Source organism: Moschus berezovskii, chromosome 26, assembly GCF_049115385.1.
Source record: "Moschus berezovskii isolate FMDL1 chromosome 26, NW_MosBer_1.0, whole genome shotgun sequence".
Taxonomy (NCBI): Eukaryota; Metazoa; Chordata; class Mammalia; order Artiodactyla; family Moschidae; genus Moschus; species Moschus berezovskii.
This window is the reverse complement of record NC_142485.1, coordinates 41,719,570-41,743,117: the sequence shown is the minus strand read 5'-3', so window position 1 is coordinate 41,743,117 and position 23,548 is coordinate 41,719,570. Positions and strand designations below refer to the sequence as shown.

General features: G+C 40.3%; 1 protein-coding gene across 1 annotated transcript in view; it reads right to left on the bottom strand.

Annotated features, from left to right (window-relative positions):
* CSMD1 (CUB and Sushi multiple domains 1) overlaps positions 1-23,548 on the bottom strand; it is a 1,848,896-nt gene that overhangs the window by 1,084,435 nt on the left and 740,913 nt on the right. Inside the window, exon 5 of the mRNA XM_088832674.1 lies at positions 12,609-12,803. Coding sequence (XP_088688800.1) covers positions 12,609-12,803 — 195 coding nt within the window. The remainder of the gene's footprint in view (positions 1-12,608; positions 12,804-23,548) is intronic.

Genomic DNA, 23,548 nt, shown 5'->3' with positions numbered 1-23,548 from the left:
TGATCTCGACCATGCTCTCAGCATTCTCATGGCGTTTAATATCTCACCCCGTGAGGGGTCCAAATATTGCTGTGTTGGCCAAAGATAGTGGTTTCCCAGGACAGGGGACCTCCAGTGCTAACACCAGGACTGTCTTGGGCAAACCAAACAGTAGCCACTACAGCTCAATCAGAGGTCACTGTCTCAGTGAATGTATCTGTCAACACTTAAGGAAACAATTATCACAGTTGGGTATGTGACAGATTGATTTGTTGTCACTCATTTGTGTTTTGATTTATGTGGTTGACCTCTACCCATGAGGGCTTCCCTTGTGGCTCAGCTGGTAAAGAATTTGCCTGCAATGCAGGAGACCTGGGTTCAATCCCTGAGTTGGGAAGATCCCCTGGAGGAGGGAAAGGCTACCCACTCCAGTATTCTGGCCTGGAGAATTCTAGTCCATGGGGTCACAAAGACTTGGGCCTGACTGAGAGACTTTCACTTCTCCCCATGAAGATATGGCAGTTGGGGCTTTTCTTGTTTTGTTCACTTCGTAGCCCCAGCAAAGAACTTATGTAAGCAGACTACGCCTTACGGGCCGCATGCAGCCTGCTATCTATTATTGTAAATAGACCCCAGGCTGCATGTAGAAACAGTCATGCCTGTTTGTTTAGGTATTCACTGGAGACTTCTGCTCTAAAATAACTAACTACAGTAGCTGAAACACAGACCATATGGCTTGAAATACATGAAACATTTACTTTATGGCCCTTGACAGAAAGAGTCTACTGACCTGACTGTTAAATATATCTGACATCTTGTCTGTCCTGCATAAATGTTTCTTAAGTGAACAAACACAAATAGACAGCAGACATAGTCTACTGGAAATAAAAAAAAAACAAACCAACTTTGGGGCATCATTTTCATGCTATTAAATCCTCAGCAAATTAAAAGGAAATGCTAACATCAAATCCAAGAGTAATTGTAGTAAAAATACGTGTGGCATGGAAATTTGCTCAGCAAGTTTGCAAAGCATAAATAACATCCGGAGAATTCTTTCCTTAGGAAATAATTAAACAGAAGAAACAAAGGCAATGCTATATATACAGAGACGCTAATTATAGCATTATGCGTAGAAGCAAACACTGGAAACACTCATTATGCTCAATTATGGGGAGAGAGAGAACTATTAATTTGTATAACATTGAGGACATTGAGAAGAAAATGCTGTCAATTAAAACTGAAATGTTTATGACTTAATACCAATCTTAAAAAGAAAACCAAGATGTACTATGTTCTATGACTTTAGCCTCTGAGAGTTTCAGAGGATGAACTGCTTTCCTTTGGTTTCCACTTTTGTTATATTCTAGCTTCTCAGTAATAATGATTTCAATAATAATGGCTGTTATTGGTACTGAGTACTTCCAGCATCTCATTTAATCTTTGCCAGTCCCATGAGATGTAAAGTATTAATTGTATTAATCTAGGTACACACACACACATATGCACACATTCCACACTGAATCACTTTGTTGTACACCTGAAAGTACTATTGCCTAGAAAATCCCATGGATGGAGGAGCCCGGTAGGCTGCAGTCCGTGGGGTCGCTAAGCACGACTGAGCGACTTCACTTTCACTTTTCACTTTCACACATTGGAGAAGGAAACGGCAACCCACTCCAGTGTTCTTGCCTGGAGAATCCCAGGGACGGGGGAGCCTGGTGGGCTTCCGTCTATGGGGTCACACAGAGTCGGACACGACTGAAGTGACTTAGCAGCAGCAGTAGCAGAAAGTAACACAACATTGTGAAGCAACTATATTAAACTAAAAAAAAAAAAAAGAGCAGGAATCCAATTCAACAGATTCACAGGATGTCTTAGCTAGTAAGAAAACAGGGTCCTTGCTAGTAAACACGTCCATCACTGCCCATCACAAGGAATGGCATTTCCCTGGACAAGTATTAATTTGGGCACTAGACAACTTCAGTCCTACAACCTAAGATGGTACTTACATGAGAAAAAATCTTGGAAAAATACTGCAATTTGAACCTCAAAATAACTGGTATAGAGGCACTTACAAATATGCTTTAAAATGTTAGATTGTATTCAGTGAGATAATTTTTTTAAAAAGTGCTTATCAGAAAGCCTTGTAGCCTTGTGAAAAGGAAAGAACGCACTGACATATATTTTCAACATTTAAAAAAAAATGGTAAGACTTAGGGTTGTTTATTACCTGGTATATATATCTTATATATATATGGTATATATAGATAAGTGCTGAAAAGTAAACTCCCCAAAGCCGTCCACACTTAGTACAGAGCTATGTTTCTTAAATGAAGACTATCCCATTCAACCTTATTTTACAATGCTTGGTCCTGACATGATGAATCATTTAAGATTCATTTTTACAATGTTATCTCTGTAACATAACTGATAAAAACACAGCTGTGTTTTAAATATCACAGAGTTTATTGACACCCACAAAAAAGCATGACTTCTCTCCCTTCCTGCCTCCCTCCGGCTGTATCTTCTCCCAGAGTTTCTCTTCCCCGTCACCACTAGTGGCACAGTGTCAGCAATTAAAAACCTTGAGTGACATTTCATAAGGCACTGGCAAGTGACATAATTGTCATTTCCAGTCACATTATGTAAGGCTTATCAATTAAAGAAATTTGCAGCTTTAGGCAACTTTAAATGAAACATGGCATCCATTATTTAGCATGCTTTATTAAGGGTATTGCTAAGACTTCTCCTGGCACTTTATTTCGTGGCATCTCTGCTTGCTATCATTCATTCTTCCAAGGAAACACAACTGCCCTGAAATGGATAAAATCCGTCAACTCTCTGAAACAAGCAAAACAGCTGCCACATCCTATACTCTTTCAAACTAGCATACAACAGTGACAATGTGTTTTGACACTTTCCAGTGAATATTTATCTTAAATGCATGTGTTGAGACACAGAAACAAGGTGACAGCCTCAGTGAGTAAATAGCTATAGACTCTGATAATAATTCATTTACAGTTATTTTTCAGTGGTTTGCAAATCATGCTTCTCAATAGAACAAAAGAGAAAAAGCAAACACACCTGTCCTTAACCACCCCAAGCAGGAGGTGCTGTGTGAGACCTGCCTTTGCACACACTGTCTCTGCAGCTCTGGACAGCACCCCTTACATTGCACAGGCTTAGGTTCCTTATCTGCAAGTTCTGAGGATTAATATCAAACTTGAACACTTCAGGACAGGATATTATCAACTAATGCATGCCAAGTTCCTAACACAACACCTGCCAGAGAGGTGTGGTCTAAATAAAACGCTGAGCCATGTCTACACTTCCCTGTGGCTTTTCTTGAAATATTCTTAGTGGGTGAAAAAAGACTCTGCTGGCTGAAAAAAATGGAAAATAAGGAAGGAAGGATGATCAACCAGCCACAGGTCAGGTGGCTCCTTTCCTGCCTCAAGTGTCTAAGTCCACTTCCCCTGGAGCCAGAGAACCCCTGGCTGCAGGTACCGGGAGCCCCGTGCCCAGCAGCATCCTCAGGCCTCACCTTTCTGCCCCTAAATAAGGATTCCTGGGAGGACAAGTTGGGTAGGGGGGATTTAGGGCTGCAGTGGAGAAAGGGGAGAGAGGATCAACCTAACGCAAAGACAGCCTTTTCCAAGAGGAGGACTATCTGGCTGGGAGCGGACCCCTGCCTGCCTCCTTTTCTCCAAGACTGACGGGCTCTATAGAAATAGCTGTAGCCAATCACATCTAGCCTTCAGAGTAAAATATGAGAAAAGTCCTCCAGCCAAACAGCCCTCTGTGGGCGTGAGGCTCCCCTGAGCTGCGCTGATCCATCAAGTTCATCGGAGAGCCCCAAGGCTGTGGCTGGTGTCACCCCACGCAGCCCACAGAAAGCCGCCATAGCCGCGGCGTCCACGACGACACGGGGACGGGCGGTCACGCCGCTCTGCTGCCGTCCTCCTGCCTTTCTGTTTCTCCTTTGAGGCTCGTAATCCCTGAGGGGCCTGCAGGCCGGCCAGACACCTCCACCCCGCACCGCACAAGGAGCAGGCGGAGACGCGGAGGGTGCGGGAGCAACTTCCCTCCCAGGAGGAGAAAACCGGTCACACAGGGCTTTCCCCCAGCAGGGGCCACGTTCTCCCCTCCCCTTCCTGGGCTCCTCGGGGCTCGAGGAATAATTTGTCAGGAGGAAAATATGTTTGCTCAATCCCATTTCAAAAATTTGTGCTCCAATGAAAGCGTAGGCCTCTTCTTTAAAGAAACCTATTTTTATTCTTTCTTTTAAATTAAAAGGGAACAGGCCCAGCATTGCAGGAACTGATGGAATAAGATCCCAGGCCACAGTGCAGCCTCTCCCACTTACCGCTGTGTGACCTCATGCCTCTGTGCCTGAAACTCTGCATGAAAAACAAGACCAACGAGAACACCTAACTTGCAGGGATATGAAAGAAAGTGAAAATGTTAGTCGCTGTCCTGATTCTTTGTGACCCCATGGACTGTACCCTCCAGATTCCTCTGTCCGTGGGATTCTCCAGGCAAGAATACTGGAGAAGATTGCCATTCCCTTCTCCAGGGGATCATCCCGACCCAGGGATCGAACCCAGTTCTCCTGCAATGCCAGCAGATTCTTTACCATATGAGACACCAGGGAAGCCAGGTCATGGTGAACATTAAATACAAAGATATTTGTAAAGCATGTGAATGATACCTGATATCGCTTACTGATATAGGTTTAACTGTTATCACATCTTTTTCTTAAAAATGTACATTTTGAATGACCAAGCAGAAATGTCTTACCATTTGATAACTGATGCCTGCCCATGTATTCCTCTGGGGCTTCCCAGGTGGCACTAGTGGTAAATAGCCCACCCGTCAATGCAGGAGATGGAGGAGACATGGGTTCGATCCCTGGGTTGGGAAGATCCCTTGGAGGAGAGCATGGCAACCACTCAAGTATTCTTGCCTGGAGAATCCCATGGATAGAGAAGCCTAGTGGCTTACAGTCCATGGGGTCACAAAAAGTCAGACATGACTGAAGCAACTTGTTTTCTTTTTTTTTTAATTAATTTATTTTTATTGAAGGATAATTGCTTTATAGAACTTTGCTGTTTTCTGTCAAACCTTATTAAAAATACTTTGAACCTGATTTATTAGACCCTTAAGAAAAATGAATCTACAGATTATCTCCATCTGACTATTGTTACATCTATATTTTTGATACCATCATGCTATTTATATACTTGTGTATATCTCCATGCATGCTGGATATGTGATTTTTGTCTCATTATTGCAATCCACATAGTGACATGTGAAACATAATGGCCTGTCCTGAGACAGACACTCTTCAGTAGGCGCTCACTCCTTTTCTGAGTCTCTATTCATTTTCTCTTCTTATATTAGCCTGGTAGTCTCTATTTTTTATTCTAAAGAACTCCAATAAAGCATAAAAAACATTTGCTTAAGAGCCAGTAACATTAAGATCATATAATTCATATGAATTTACTTTCAATTTTTTTTCTTGTGATTTGTCTCCAGTCACTGAAATCTGACTTTGCTTTCAAGATTGGAAAGGGGAGAAGATCTAGATGGTAATTGTAACAGCTAATACGTATAGAATTTCACTGTGTTGATGTCTCTTTAAGGATGTTATATGGAATATTTCATTTCACCTTTCCAACAGACCTAGGAAATAGGAATTATTATACAGGGAGGAAAAGTGAGAACAGACAAAATAACACTGCACAGCCCATAAACTTCATGCTATATCATCTATGTTCCATTTACCTTCTTTACAGCTTAAAGACTTTGCAGGCTATTTTGCATATGCCATTTCATCTTCATCCTAACACTGAGAATATCATCTTTCCAAAATCTTTGCTTGTCTGTTGACATTACTGTGTAGAGATTGGGTATGTGGTCTCTGGAGCTAGGTTGTTGTGTGAATATCTTACTGTAGTATATCAGATGGGAAAGACGTGTGGTAGAGGAATCCAATATACTTACAGTAACATAGGTTGTAACTGCTATCTTTTAGAACTGAACCTATTAATAGTTTGTTTTCTCCCTAGAGTTCTCTTAATTTTATTCTTTATGTATCTTGAGCCACACATGCACGAAACTGTTTTCAATTCTCTGCTTACTCCACTAGCTAATCAGTCTCGCCTTCAAAGTTTTCCATAATCTTCGTTCATTAGATCCCAGTGCCATTTCTTCCCAAAGTAAGACAGTGTCTGAAATGAGGTTCTTTTTGAGAAACCCGTTTGGATTAATGCAGAACTAAGCTCACCCTTATCTTCTGCCTAAAAGTAATTGTGAAAATAGACTTCTCCCGTCTGCCGCTATTCAGCTCAAATCTGTCTCAGTAACTGCTAAGAAGCTAAAAGGAAGAATTCCAATCAGACAACGGCATAGATTCATGTATTTCAGACCCATTTTCTTGTGAGTCCTTATCAAGAAACTACCACTGTCTATGGAAACCTACATCATGAGTAAAACGTACGCATAGCACCAGGACTCTGCATGCATTAGCAACTGCTGTGGAAGGAAAAAAGAAAACTAAAATCCCTCTGCTTGCTATGTCTGAGCCCTCTGAAACAGGAGATACTAGCATACATAGCTAACGAGAGCTTGAAATGTGGTTATTTCACCTTGAGAAATGCTGTAACTGTGAATTACATGCCAGGTTTTGAAGACTAGTACGGAAAAAAGTGCAGACTACTTCATTAATATTTTATACTGATTATATATTGAAATGGTCATATTTGGGCTATGTTGGGTTAAAAAAGTACATTTTTAAAATTAAACACACCAGATTATTTTTTACTTTATTAATGTAGTTATTAGGAAGTTTTAATTACATAATTGGCTCTCACTTTTGGATCACGTTATATTTCTAGCAAACCGCGCTGACCTAAATACTGAAGAAAGAAAGTGTTAGTCACTTAGTTTTGTCGGACTCTATGTGATCCCGTGGACTGTAGCCTGCCAGGCCCATCTATTTGTGGAATTCTCCAGGCAAGAATACTGGAGTGGATTGGTATTTCCTTCTCCAGAGGGTCTTCCCAACCCACGGATTGAACCTGGGTCTCCCACATTTCAGGCAGATTCTTTACCATCTGAGCCACCAGCAGAGCCTCTAAATGCTGAGGACCTGGAGTTTTTCTTGGGTAGGTATGTCAAGTTGAACAGCCCCAAGCCCCTGTCTGAGCTGAGAATATGCATTATTGAACGTATCTAATTTTTCTTTCTTTTTTTTTTTCTTTTCAAACCCTTCTATGTTTCTCGTCTAAATATACATAACTGCACATACAGAAACAGGGCATCTTTGTAAAGACTAGAAGAGACAATCGGGACAATAACCAATAATGAGGGGAGATTAGAAAAGATATAGACATTTAGTTGCAAACTCAAGGATAAATGAAAAAGATGGAAACACCGCATCTCCAGAAGGAGATGGCCCAAGTCCTCATCCTTGAAAGAAGTCAGCTTGATGCTGCTCTCCTGTTGAAGGTGATCAGCTTTAAGTAGATCTGGCTGAGCTCCCACTTCATCATGCATTCACTTTACTAAATACATGGTTATATCCTTTTTCTCTAAAGAGCATCATGTGACTCTAGAAAAGATACACACCTTTAAGTGTCATTGTTCAGGTTAAATGCTGCCACTTGAAGCTATAATGTAAATTTTCAACACTAGCAAATGCTCACTGCAGAGATTTGGTGGTACTGTTAGTAGCACTATTAAGAAGACTCCTGGACAAGCAATTTCTGGAACAAAATAACCAGAATGTTGGGGAGGCAGAAATTATACTAATTTTATTTTTGAAAATTATCTAAGTCCACATTGCTGAAATTAATCTCTTCCAGATATGCTACATCTACACATTTATAAGAATCAGATCATTGAATTTTTTTGCTAAGATTCAGTTATCCAACATCAATGACAAATTGTGTTGTATCTTTCAGATTTGTTTCATAAAATAATTATATCAAACTTAATTCCCTTTGAAATGTTATGACCCCAAGCATTGAGAAAGGCAAAATTTAAGCATAAATTTAATAATTTATGATATAGAAGAGATTGATCATGAGAAAAGTACTGTGATAGAGTTGGGATTTAATAAATTAATGACAAGATAGGAAAAGATTATGAGCTAAATGTTACATCAACTTTAACTTTCTGAGGTTTACAAGTTGTGAAATTAGTAAAGACCCTTCATTTAAGAAGGAAATGCTTGGGAGATATGAGGAAAACGGAAACTGGCATAATTGCTGTTAACATTTACTTTTTCATTTTCTTGTTTATAATAACTCCTCAGAGGATGCCTAGCACATTTCTATTCATCAACTAGATGTTGGGGTGGGGGTTAAATGCAGCACTAAGGGCAAGTGGCTATGGACTAGGGTAACTTTTAAGGCACAGAAAAAGCAAAGATATAGTCACTAAGTTTTTATGACTGTAGATGCTCTCCTGGCAGGTTAAAGACGCATTGAGGAAATACTCTTAAGACATAGGTTAAAATATAAAATACCAATGAAATAAATGGTAAAGACAAAGGACTTGTGTTTTGTTACAGCAATTTAAAAACGGGTTGTAACTGTTTTTAAAAAGTGACTAAAATTTGGACTCAAATGTGAACTTGACAACTAAATAAGGTTTATGGCTCTAAGGGAGATGAAAGGGAAAACTCTGTAACAGGGAAAAATGAATGTTTGCCTTTCCAGTGGTGAACTGGTAAGGGACTCTTCGGGAAGAAACCTTGCTCGGTAGCATTTGCTGGTTTCCCGTGTCACCACGAGGGGATGGCAAGCGGGGTGAAAGGAACGCAGCTCTTGGGAGATGCATATGACTGGCCTTGCGGGAGTCAACCCAAGCAAAGCATCATGTGATGGAGAAAAAAGCATGACATCCGGTCTCAGACACTAACAAGCAAATCCCAGGAGACAGTGAAGGACGGGGAAGTCTGGCATGCTGCAGTCCAAGGGGTTGCAAAGAATCAGACATGACTGAACAACTGAACAAATGGAACACTAAGAGATGAAAGTGGACAAGTCAGTTAAGACAAGAGGAGGGAGCAGCAGGGCAGCTCTTTGAAGAGTTTGCACTTAGTTCTTACTGAGTCACTGAGGTAGTCTGACTGAGAGAGAAATGCGTGATGATGAAGAAGTGGGGTGTGTGTGTGTGTGTGTGTGTGTGTGTGTGTGTGTTGGGGGTTGGGAGTGGGATTAAGGAGGAGAATGCAGGGTAGAGGCAGACATTCTAGACATGGAGTCATTTAACCAATATGATGCAGGTCTGGTTGAGAAGGAAAAAAATGCCTGGAAAGGGATAGTTGGAGAGGGAATGGTGATGCATGAAAGTACGACAGGAAGAGTGGTGAACAGGGGAAAACAGAGTGATTCTAATGTTTCACAGAGTTAATGGAAATTTCAGAGACACAAGGGGAGACAGAAGGAAGAAAGTGTACATTTAGGATATCCACATGGCAGCGTCCTCAAATGGGGTCACTGAGTCAAGGGAAATCAGTGAAAAGGCGAGGATGGAGATTCTGGATTTTAAGGGCATCATCCTTTTGACAACAGAAGACAGAAAATAATAGCAGTAAGGGAAAAAGAAGTGAGAGATAACAGGCCTGAGGAAAAGGCAAAGAAATGAGCATTTCAGGAAGAATGATGGATGAGGTATAAGATGCCCATGACAGGAATTACTCTAGGACACAGCGGTGGTTTGAACATGGTGTATCTGAATCCCAACCACTATCAGCTGGAATATCTTGAATAAGTTATTTTCCCATCTAACCCTTAGGTGCCTTATTTTTAAGATGATTCTTTAATATAATACCTACCATGGAGATTAAACAAGAAAGAGGAATGCCTCGATCATAATGAGTAACAACCATGTGCCAGTTAACAGCTGTAGCTATTGTGACAGCAGCAGTAATAATGCTGGTATCATGAGCAGTAATAGAAGCAGCCACTTGTTTAGTTGCTCAGTGGTGTCTGACTCTTTGTGACCTCATGGACAGTAGCCCACCAGGCTCCTCTGTCCATGGGATTATCCAAGCAAGAACACTGGAATGGGTTGGTATTTCCTTCTCCAGGGGATCTTACCCCTCAGGGATCAAACCCCCATCTCCTGCATTTGCAGGCAGACTCTTTACTGTGGAGACACCAGGGAAGCCCCAATATGCTATTACTAAGATAATTAACATCAGAAACATCTCATGAGATTGCCACACTTTACAGAGATAATGGAAAAGTATTCATTATGGAATAGCACTCAGCTATAAAAAAATGCATTTGAGTCAGTTCTAGAGCAGTAGATGAAACTGGAGCCGATTATATAAAGTAAGTCAGAAAGAGAAACACCAATGCAGTATATTATTGCATATATATGTGGAATTTAGAAAGATGGTAACAATGGTCCTATATGCAAGGCAGCAAAAGAGAAACAAATAACAGAATTTTGGATTATGTGGGAGATGGTGAGGGTGGGATGATTTGAGAGAATAACATTGAGACATGTATATTACCATATGTAAAATAGTTGACCAGTCCAAGTTCAATGCATGAAGCAGGGCACTCAATGTTGGTGCTCTGGGACAACCCAGAAGGATGGGATGGGGAGGGGGGTTCAGGATGGGGGGACATGTGCACCCATGGGTGATTTGTGTCAATATATGGCAAAGACCACCACGATATTGTAAAGAAATTATCCTCCAATTAAAATAAATTAGTTAATTAAAACAAACAAAAGTATTCATTAAATAGCATATACTAAAACAAACATACGGATGTAAACAATACACTTTGATATGATGACTTAAGGCTGTGAATCTGCCTGCCTACGTATATGGATTAAAAGTCAGACATGGTTCTTGTAATAAACTATAATGGAAAAAGAATACAAATATATAGATATATACAAATATATATAACTGAATCCCTTTGCTATACACCGGAAACTAACACACTATTTTATATCAAACAGTTCAACTTTGAAAAGACAGTCATGAATTTGAGTTTTAACTCATCATGTACTATCTTTGGAAACTTTGGAAAATTAAAATTGTGCTTCTTCATCTGTGAAATGAGCATGAACATTCATTATTTCACTGAGGTCTTATGAGAATTCAGCAATATGATTCAGGTAAAACACTCCAAAAACTTTCTGAATTACATTAAGACTTCAACAAATGTAAGTTAGGTGGGCTACTGTCCGTGGGCTTGCAAAGAGTCAGACACAACTGAGCACACACACAAATGGAAGCTACAATATTATTTTTGACATCATAAGGTGAGTTTTTCTTAGAAAAGTCAAAACCTAAAAGTATGTTCTTTCCGAAAGTCACTGGATCACAAAAATAACGTCACAGAAAAGGCTGAAAATTAAAGGTTTCTAAACAGAAACGGAGTCCAACCTTGCACCAAACCATGAAGGGAACACTTGAACTAGAGCATTCCTTTATAGTCTGTCTCCAAATAGCAAGAGTGTTGAAAGGGTCTTTCTGTGGTATAATTTAATTATCAAGGAACATCTGCCATTCTTAATGAGAAATGATAAAAAAAAAAAAAAGAAACTTCAAAGAAGACTAAAAAAAAAAATGTGTGTACTAAATCTTAGAATGCTATGAGGATAAGAAATAAAAATGTGCAGAAGTCCACAGAATTTCAGAAATAGGATGAAGAAAACTTGGTATTTAAAGAATGCATCTGTATTTGTTACTGACTTTATAGGGTATAGTCATGGTGTTTTCTTGACGAGGGGGAAAAAGGAGAGTAAAAAGTCTGGCTTAAAACTCAACATTCAAAAAACTAAATGGCATCATTTCATCCGGTACCATCACTTCATGGAAGCAGTGACAAATTTTATTTTGGGGGGATTCAAAATCACTCCAGACAGTGACTGCAGCCATGAAATTAAAAGACACTTGCTCCTTGGAAGGAAAGCTATGACAAACCTAGAGAGCTTATTAAAAAGCAAAGGTCTCACTTTGCTGACAAAGATCCATATGGTCAAAGTTATGATTTTTCCAATAGTCATGTACAGGTGTGAGAGCTGGACCATAAAGAGGGCTGAGTGCCAGAGAATTGATGCTTTTGAACTGTGGTGTTGGAGAAGACTCTTGAGAGTCCCTTGGACAGCAAGGAGCTCAAACCAGTCAATCCTAAAGGAGATCAGTCCTGAATATTCAACGGAAGGACTGGTGCTGCAGCTCCAATACTTGGTCACCCAATGCAAAGAACCGACTCATTGGAAAAGACGCTGATGCTGGGAAAAATTGAGGGCAGGAAGAGAAGCGGGCAACAGAGATGAGACAGGTGGATGATATCACCGACCCAATGGACATCAGTTTGAGCAAACTCTGGGAGACAGTGTAGGACAGGGAAGCCTGACATGCTGCGGTCCCTGCAGTCGCAGAGAGTCAAACCTGACTCAGTGAATGAAAAACAACGTGGTTTAGGTAACTTATAATATTGCTATTGGGAACAGAATAAACTGACATGGAAAGACCCAGCATGCCGTATCTTGCTTTTGCTAAGTGGAAATTTTCCTGACGTCAGTTCCAAAGCCACTTGTTCAATCCAGGTGTGAGTGCATCACGCCCTCCCCACCCAGGCATTTACCTCTGCAAAACGGGGCTGGGAAGTCCCAGGAGGCCCCGTTCCCAGGGCTGACGATGCAGGTTAGGATGGCGTGGCCCTCCAAGACGTAGCCAGAGAGACAGCTGTATCGGATCTTGTCTCCTATGTTGAATCGTGTCCCGTGGAGGACCCCCTTCAGGATTTCCCCAGGATTTCCACATGTGTGGCTGGGTAAAACTATTGGGAAGAAAAAAAAAGAGGAAGAAACGTAAGTTAAAGGAAGATTTTCTACTGACATAGGTCTATATCACAAAACATAGACCTCATTTGAATTCCTTGAGTTAGCAAATCTAGCTACCTTAATTTTGCCTAAAAGCAAGTAGCAAAGTGGATTCATGTTGCATAAAATCTACAATTTTGTCCTGTAAAAATATATGTGTGTGCATGCACACTCAGTTGTGTCTGATTCTGTGCAACCCCATGGACTCTAGTCCACCAGACTTCTCTGTCCATGGGATTCTCCAGGCAAGAATACTGGAGTGGGTTGTCATTTCCTCCTCCTAAATATATGCGTATATATACATATTATATAATATATATATACACACACACATATTATATATATATGTTATAATATATAATCAAGTGGATTTTGTTAAGAGGAAAAAATACAGTTCTGCTTAGATTCAATATTCTATATGATGGCTAGATTATTTTCCTAATAATGAGATTCTACAGTCCTATAGAATCAGCGAGACGAGTTGACTCACTGGAAAAGACTCTGATGCTGGGAAAGGTTGGGGGCGGGAGGAGAAGGGGACGACGGAGAATGAGATGGCTGGATGGCATCACCGACTCTGTGGACATGAGTTTGAGTGAACTCCGGGAGTTGGTGATGGACAGGGAGGCCTGGCGTGCTGTGATTCATGGGGTTGCGGAGAGTCGGACACGACTGAGCGACTGAACTGAACTGAACTGATAGAATCAGCAACTAGATAATTTGGCGGAATATAGATAGTTGAAAAAGTGGTAACGGAAACACATGAATGGATATGTAGGCTATATTTTTCCTTATTCCCCCAGACCAGCACTGCCTGACACACACCAGTAATAAATGTTCAATCAATGTTTGACGGATAAATAACTGAAGTAAAGAATAAATAAAACATCTCATTTGTTAATCTATCAGGCTTTCATAAACATTGTACCGCTGTTATATTCCAGGCCATCTGTAAGGCTCTATGTGTTTAGAGCATCTGACCCACAACAAAGTTTCAGGTGTAGGCTCTGACAAAGCGAGCACTGTCTTCATCTGCGTTTCAACAAGGCAAGCCTGGTTCTGGTCTTGCCTGGCCTCCTCACTGACCGCACTGACCGCACTCTCTGTTTACTTCAGCTGCCTTCCAACCACATGGACGTGATGCTGCTTCATACTCATAGAACGCAGTTTTGAACTTGACTGATAAACCATTAAGCTGAATAGACAAAGTGGAGAATTGTTGGCTATTGTTGTCATATTTCTGGTTATATTTAGCATATCATCTATAAATTAGCTGCTATGATGCAGAATTCAAATAAGCAAAGGATCCCACTATTTAAAAAAGAAATGAGTTACATATAAAAAAATATTTTCAAATGAACAAAACTGTTCTACTTCTGTATCCAGTTTTTTTTTTTTTTTTGCATTAGTATAGGAGCATACTTTGCTATATATATAAAATACAGAGAAGTTTTTTTCTTTGTTTTTAAGCTGAGAGGTAAACAGATCTTTCCCAGTAAATGGGGACGAAATTTTATTTATTTCAAAGATTAATTTTATTTTTATATAATTTGAATACATATGAACTAAGCTATATAGAAACACAAAACAAATGCCATAGTTTACATGTTTAATGTTATTGACATGTTTGTGAAATTACTACTTATGTAGTCAAAGTTTGCACACTTCTAGTTTTTAGAAAATAATTTCTGAAAACAGTCTACAAAAACCTTTTTGATAACATAATAGAAGATAACTCAGTATAATCTATAACCATCTTTGTTGTCTTTTATGAAGAAGAAATTCTGTTTTAAAGCCCACATTCACTATCCCAAAGGCAATAAATCTATTTTTAACTAAAATGTTGCTTAAAAACAATTTTAACTCTTTGGAATTTGTCCGTGACTTTCAAAGGCAGAAAATTTCCAATTCTATCTTGGAGAATCACTTTATCTTATGCCCTGAGATATCTGTCAGCCAGCCTAAGCTAGGGTTGTTACAATCAGAGACAGCCGTGAGACCTGGGCTGGCTGAAACTGTATCATCAAAGGAAAAGGAGAAGGGGAAAGGAGAGAGAAAAGGAAAGGGGTTTGGGGGAGATATACGAATATGGATGCTTTTGGCATTTTTCTCCCTTGTTCAGAATGAGAATTTTGATTTCAACTGATCTTCTTTTAGGAAAAAAGCATTAACATTTTAATGTGAATAATGTCAGTGAGTGAATAGAAATTATTCAGAATGATTTAAAACATTACCTCTAGTTGCAAACACAGAAATGAAACCATGCCCATAATATTACAAAAGCATCCGTCATTTCATTAAAACATTACAAAAATATCTTAAACTGTGAAAAATGGACACAAATTATAATAGGTCTACACCAAGATATACGACTCAGACATGCAGACAATGCCAGATATGAAATCCAGCAGCTGGGAAAAACTAATTTAAAATAAATAAATTCAACTCTGTTGTCATTCCTGCCAATTTCATTTGAACCAATTTTTAAGCTAGTTTCCCTGAAGATACCGAATGTCTCTAGTATCTCGCAGAGCAAGGAGGACACATTAAGTATTTAGTAAATGTTACTGAGCTGACTTGGACTCTCCATTTAGTTCGCTTTAATCATTTCTTGAAGTCATGTGCACCCTCTTGCAGATGCTTCAAGAAAGGCATTCCTACAAGGGTGGCGGGAAGGGGACAACTGGTGCAGACGCTTGTCAGTGTGAAAGAACGCTTAAAGAAGCCCTGGGCACGGCTCTTTCCTCTTGTGGCAGGCTTCCATCCATCAGATCCCATGGAGCCAAGTCTGCACACCCGGGGCCTGAAACCTAGGCTGTCATTCCAATTACACTCATGGAAATCCCCTCTACGATACTTCTGCTTTGGCGAGTACAAATGGTCACAAGTCAGTGACTTCATGAGGCTCTCACATTAAGCCTTAGACCCAAGCATTTCAATCATTAAATGGATGCCATATCAAATCCCTTTTCAGAAGACACATGGAAACTTGCAACCAAAAATACAGTATTCATATTCATCACAAGACAGGATAAAAGGCTGGTGAACAGATGCCTGCAATTCATCAGGCACAGCAGCATTTTTAGCAGGACGTGCCCAATTAATGAAATTTCATTAGGTGTGTTCATGTGGAAACTGGGTCCCCCAGGGTGTATGTCAGACAATTTGTTTACACTCTATCTTTCCAGGAGTCTCACTGGAGCTTAAGGAAATAAAACTCCAAATACCCACCTGACACACAACCCTGGAAATAAAAACCAACGGTATGTGATGTGTTTGTCCACAGATTGTTTGCCCTGAACTCCCTCCTGCGACCTTCAGGAAGGATTAGAAGCAACTGATTATACTCATATTCAGGAATACTTTTAGAAGTCAGATGTTCAAGTCTTGAAACCTGCCATTTACTCCTGGACCGACTCTCTGAGCCGTGGCCGTTGGTGGGACAAGAAGGTGCAGAGAGAGCAGATATGCACCAAGAACAAGGAGGGATCCTCAGGTAGGGGGAGCAATCATTTAATGTCATCCACTCCCAAGCTCTCCTTGTCCACATGATGAACTACAATGTGGGGGACATGCTGTGAAAATATTATATTATTCCTGAACATTTACAGGATCTGGATGAGAAGAACTCAAAGAGGAGTGAATTTTAAGTAGACTTTAAGGTGGAAAGCGGTAAGGTTTGGCCAAATTAATACAGAAAGATTATTTTTAAACAAAGGATGCAGTTCTGGCAAATGGCTATAGAAAAGTATGCAGCATAGTGGGTTATGGGAATTGGTGTCAGAAAAATGCATGTTTCTACGCCAGAAACATACCTATAAGGTTGGACAAAGTCTCAGTCTGTATGTCTTGACAAGAGGAATGAAAAACAAAACCTAGTAATGGGTGTGTTAGGACACATACGTGATGTAAAGCAGAATCAATAGCTAGCAGGGCACATGGAACAGAGTGAGTGCTCAATGGATATATTAGCAATTCCAAGTTTACTTTCCCAGTTCCAAAGCACCACGTGGAATTCACAGAAATCATACCAAATTGAAAGTATGCAGGGGTTCTGATAAATACCAATTTCAGAAACAATGAAACCAGAAAGTCTGCTAGAGTCAATGTTGTCATCAAAGTAAGAACAGACTCATTAAAAGGGGAAGCAAAAGAGAAAGACACTCCACTTTCTAGCCATGTTCATTCTTCCTTATTTTCGCTCTATTTTAATAATAATCAGTTACACACAGCACATGTGATGCGCTAGACACATCCATTAACAGTATATATGAAGTAAATGCCATTATCATCCCCTTTCATAGAGAAGAAGCTGTAGAATAGAGCGGCTAAGCAGCTTTCTCATGGCCACACAGCTGGCGAGCACTGGTGACAGGGTTTGCACATGATGGATCCAGAATTTCTGCTCTTCAGCACTACCGTAAACTACAATAAACTGCTCATCGCAAAAAGCGAGAAACATAATAAAGTGCCATTAAATCAGCCATGTTCTCAGTAGAGCTTTGTTTGACATAGTAACAGGAATATAAGGATTGGGAATGTTGCGATGTTTCCTCATGTAAAACTGAAGGCAAAATTATTACACGGCTTTTAAAAAACATATTTCAAGCTGTCAGGTAAGTTGGCAGGATGGGAGAAAGGGACCAGGCGGGACTGGGTAACAAAGTTAACACACAAAAAAAGACCAGGTGGCAGATGGATTTGAAATCTAGGGGCTGGATTTTCAAAAGATTTTGAGTAGCAGTTTTAAGACATTATAGGACTGTAAGGAATGACAACACAAAAATGCTTGTTGCAAAATGATGCTGTGTGAAATGACTGTGGGGAATGCAAGGAAGCACGGATGGTCAGGCGACCCCTGGAATGAGCGCACAGTCTTTAATTTTTCTGGTTGATCTTTCATAGGTGCATATCTTTAAAGGAGAAGTTGTCTTCACGTCACTAACCTGTATCTATGAGCAGTTGGATCTCTACCACCCCAAACAGCACAGGCATCAATCTAGATGTAAATGACTGTACATCTAGGACCAAGGAACTAGGAGTACTGAGGAAGAAACAGCCACAGGAAGGATTTATGATGGGGACCCAGGGAGAGAGGCCACGAAGGCCACGGATGTGGCCGCGTACGTTTAGTTGTGAACGTGAGTGTCTTTGTCATTCTCTCTTCAGCAACTCCATGAATGAACCCTAGAGTCAGCAAGAAAAGAGGGAAGGACCAGAAAAATGCTAAGCTTCCTCTCTAATTTAGAGAGTAACAATGGAGGAGATATAAAAGAAAATTAACTGGGGGCCAGACATAAATCTTCTGAAATACCAGAGTTAATGGGAGAGGGCGGATAATTATTAAACAAAATAGCAAAATGGCCAAAAAGTTAAAATTGAGATCAGAGAGCCTGGGAGTCAAGCTGAGAAGCAATCATGGAAGAATATGCCTGGTCATATCCACAGTTGACAATTAAGCATAAGTGATTGACATACAAAACAAGCATAGCAATAAGTAATAACACCAGGTGAACTTTTCAATTATCAGTAAATTATTGAACAGAAACTTGCACATATGTGAATTTTCTCAGGTAAATGTACATACACTCCCACCACACGGTGGGATACCAGATTCTCCCATTAATGACATAAGCAGATATACAATTTTTATGATCATCTTTATTCTTCTCAAAAGTAAACTTTACACTCAGCATATGGATGTTCAGCTGCTTGCAAGTGTCTCAGTATTTCTATAAGGTAAAGAAAAAGCCACTGAAACAAATTTTACCGCAAGCCCTCGTAGATTATCATGTTGATGAGAGCAAAGATGCCAACAACCACTCAAGAACTGACCAAAATGACCTCTGTTCTATGCCAAATGCTGCTCCGGTTTACTAACACATGATGACCATGTAACAAGGATAATACAACCTGTTCCAAAAGTTAAATATTACATTAAACACGATGAGGGGTGATTAACAAAACTAAAGTAACCCTAGAAAACAATTCTAAACACTTTCTTAGTCACTGTTCACTTTATTAATTTAAATTTTTGGAAATAATCTCACTACAATATTTCTTTGGCTAAGTTGGAGTATCAGTGTTTAATGAAGTTTGAAAAAAAAAGTCAAAATTTGTTATTGCTTTAAATGACTTTCAAAGCCTTGAACATCAGTCATTGTTGGATCATGATTCTGAGGGAAAGGAATCAAATGAGAGTCCTTAAAACCTCCCCAGCAGATTCCCTGGAGAGGGCAGGGATCCCAGGTGCAGGGAGTGGAAACCCAGGATGAGACTGATGGTCTTCCTGAGTTGAGGCAGAGATGAGAACCCAGACATCAGGGAGGCTGAAGTTTACAAGGGAGCCAGGGCTCCAGAGACCTGCAGAGCCCCTCCTGAACATGGGTGAGTGCTTACTAGTACATGTATGTGAGAAAATGACCAAGGCTAGTGGAAGAATTACTAAGGAATCAGAGGCAAAATTGTCCAGACACTTGCAGGGCTGAGCAGAATACCTGCTCCCAACAGTGAGAGCAGACACCTTCACGTCTCAGTGGACAGAATTCAGAGCACCTGATCCACAAACCCAAGAGCAAATGAGCTACTTAAAAGCTCACCTGAGGTTCCAACTTGACTTGCTCTTTATGGTCTTAAAAAGTAGTATCTGTAAGGATCAAACTGTCCCAGGAAGTTTAACAACATCCAAAAATATTTTTGGGAATACAGAAGTGTCCAGCACCCTCCAAATTAAGATTCACAATGTCTGGGGTCCAATTAAGCATGCCAACTGGCAAAAAAATAAAATTCATAGTGGGGAAAAAGAAGAAAAAAATAGCCAGAAATTACATAGATGGTTTAATTAGTAAACAGCAGTATTAGAACAGTTACTGTAATTGTATTTTTTGTCTTGAAGAAAGTGAAGATCGAACACCTTAATTAGACATGTGGGGGAAAAAAGGGAGAGACTGTTAGACTGGATGAAAATAAGCCAATGATACACTAATGCCAATAAAACACACTTTAAAGATGCAAAGAGACTAAAGAGAATGAAAATACTAATAAAAATTCTAACATTAATCAAAAAACACTTAAGTTCCTGTGCTAATATCACACACAGTTTTAATGCACAGAGGATTATCTCTTAATGTTAAAAAAGGTAGACATTACATCCCCAGACATTTATGTGCCTAATAACAGAGCTTCTAAATACATGAGCAAATACTGACAGAATTGCAAGGAGAAATGAGTACAACTAAATTATAGTTGGGATTACCAAACTATTCTCTTAATTGACAGAAAATCACTAAGGTTATAGAAGCCTTGAACAAAACTCTCAAGCAACGTCTAATTAATTAATGGTTAAAGAGGAAGTCACAAGGGATATTAGGAAATCTCTGAACTACATGAAACTGTTAAAACAATAAGTCAAAGTTGTGGGGTGCATTGAAAGTCATGCTTTTAGAGAGGTCCACAGCTCAGAGAGTTTATATTAAGAAAAGAAAAAAGATCTCAAAATCACTAAAGAATGGAACATGAGTAACTGGAAAATAAACTGAAATAAAGGAGTGTCAAAGATGAAAGTAGACATCACTCTTCAATAAAGCTGTTAAAAATAATGTCAGTGTATTATATCTCATGCTTCCTTTCCCCAACAAATAGATTCCTAGTTGTTATTAGTGATCAGATTGCAAAGGTGAAGATGCTCCGATTCTGCCCTGGAGATAGTTCACAATCCAGGAGCCAGCAGAGCAAAGAACAAGCACCACATGGCTTCTTAAGAGCGCGTGCAGAGGCTGTGTGCAGTCTACAGGAATGAGGAGGAGCTGTGGACGACCGGGCAGAGGGAGAGACCTGCGGGGAGGAAAGAGCCTCTCCCTCTGTCTCCGGCTCTCTCTCCACTTCAAGTAGACTGCTGGAAGAAAAGGGGCTCCAACAGAGACAACACGGAGCATGCAGACGTGAAAAGCTTTGGGAGGAGGGGATCTGGAGGCAACACACGGGGGAGGCAGCCTCCGGAGGCTGCTGGGTGTCCGTCATGAAGAGGTGACAAGACTGCAGAATGGCCAAACTGAAGTTATAAAACCAAGTGTGTTTTGTAATTTTACCAGTGGAGGGTTATGGAGGTGACGATAGTACAGATTTACTTTGGTGCTTCAAGTTACAGTTTTAATTACCATAAAATAACAATATTTAGCACATGTTGCACATCTGGGTTAAACGGTCAGACACTTTACCTATGCTACTGCTAATTCCCCACACAGGCATCCTTTTCCAAATTTACCTGTAAATAAGATAAGAAACTTGGTGGAGGTAATGCAGGTGAACCCACATCTGTATAAACCTGGGGCATGTCTATCACCATACTGCTTGTGTTGATATAATTGATATGCTTTTAAATAGGAATGTGATAGAAATAATTTGGGGGTAGTTTAATAGGAAAAATAAAAGCTGAAGAACTAGGAACCAGGATCTTGTCCCTTTCTTACCCATTAGCTCTCTGCCTCTGTGATATCATATTTTATTTTCTGTTTTAACAGTGAGAAGCAGGGAGAGAGAGGGATAAACTCATCAATTATGCTAAGGTTAGGATTCTGCACAACAACTGCTGTTTCAGAACATATGACTTTTGATGCCCTTCTCAACACCTCTTCCTGTAAAGTGAAAAATGCAAATTCCAAAGGAAACTTGGAGAAGTAACACAACATTTAAAGATTAAACAAAATACAGTCATCATTTATTATTTCCTTCCCGGGACACAGTCTTGAGCTACAGAAAATCCCATCCAGTTTTTTTTTTTCTTTTTTTCTATGCTAAACTCTAATAAGAATCTTCTTTCCCCCATCTCTCCCTTCCTTCCTTATTATGTTTCGTCCTCATTTTATTGAGATATAATTGACATTTGTCTCTATATAAGTTGAAGGTGTACAACATACAGATTTGACTTACACTCATTACATAATCATGTGATGATGACCACAATAAATCTAGTGAACATCAATTATCTCATATAGTTACAAAATAAAAGGATTTCTTGTGATGAGAATTCTTAGGATTCTTAACTAAGAGTCCTAACTCCAGACTCCAAGATTCTTAGCGATACTGGGGCTCAGCTAGATTTAAGTGCAGAGACCCATCTCTGAGGGCAGGGACCCCTCTACAGGGAGGAACCTGGCAATTTCATTCTCCAGGTGAGTGTACCCAATTGACCAAGTCAGGAAGCCTTCCTTCATCTCAGCCTCAACCTTTCGTCCAGGGAAGTGAGCAATGTCACAGCCTGGCTCCCTGGGATGCTGACCCTGGATGTGGGGACTGGGCACAAGCACTCTGCCTGGTGGGGCTGGTACAGTCACACTTGGAGGGGAGGTGGCAGGGCTGGGCAGAGGAAGGTGCTGAGCTGCAGGGAAGTAGTGGTGAAGCCTCAGCCTGCCCTTCGGGGAGCTCTGGGCTGGGGTTGGTTTGGGGACTGTCCCAACTCAGAGTGAGAGACCAGAGCCCTTCCAGCAGCACCGCCCAGTATGAGATGTGGATTCCTCCCCACCCTTTGCAGACAAGTGCCCCTTAGATGTCCAGTTATGAGACGTGATTGCTCGCCAGACAGGTGTTATCTTCCCCCCATCAGCTTCCTCCAACCAGAAGCAATTCCTGTAGACCTCAGCAAAGAAAGGTCTAGCTCTTTTTGTCTGTAATTTTTATTTCATTCTGGGATGTGAAACTAGTCATATTTACCATGGAGTTCACTGAGGTGTTTTTTAGTTCAGAGAATACACCTAAATCTTCAACTTTACAAGAGAAGCTGTTACCAGACAACTTGTGGGTTCAGAGTATCCTGTGGTGATAAGAGAAGGTCATGGTCAAGAAAAGATGAGGTCTCCCTAGTGATGCCAGCCTGGCCTTGGAGGGGGTCAGGGCCAGAGCATCTGGGACCAGCGTAGACAGTGGATGAAATGTGTTAAAATTAAAGAAAATATTTTTTAATCTTTGTAAAACCTAAGCTGTATATCTAAATAAAATTATAGGACATCATTTTAAATTATGTCTACTTTTGCATCCAGGTATCTAATATACTCGATTTGAATAAAGGATCTCAGAAACAAGAAGCAGGATGAGGTCTTTGATTTTTCTCCAACTTTTCTAAAGGAAGAGCACCCTTTCAGGAGCAAGCAGACAAAAATTCTATCATCTGTGCATGATACAATCAGGTTCAACGTTTCAAGGACACTGTAATTTAAGAGTGCTGCATTAGTGCTTGTCAATGGGAAGTGCCAGCAGCAGGTGGCGACCACTAGCTTGCAGCTATTGGACAGGCTCTTGACCCTGGACGTCTAGCTGAGCGTGAGGGTAAGAGAGGCGAGCCCAGAGGAGCCAGGGTCCCAGGAAGCAGCCGCCGTCACGGCTCCAGTATGAAACAAACTCAAGAAGATTCATGCTACCAGTGTTGCCTTAGAAAAAGAGAAAATCACCTTCAGGAAGAGGACTGTAGCAGAAATAATTTTAAAGAGACAACCTCGAACTCAAAGGAATAACAATAAGTTCCAAAGACCAAAACTATACAGGACAACACAAGTGACCTATAAAATACAAAGGCTGAATTACACACACAGAGGTGATTTTAGATATCACAAGAGAGACTTCCCATATCCTGATCACACACTTTTGTTCCAGACTCTGGGCACTGTTTTATTATTTTTTTTAATATTAGGATATTTATAGCTATGATCAT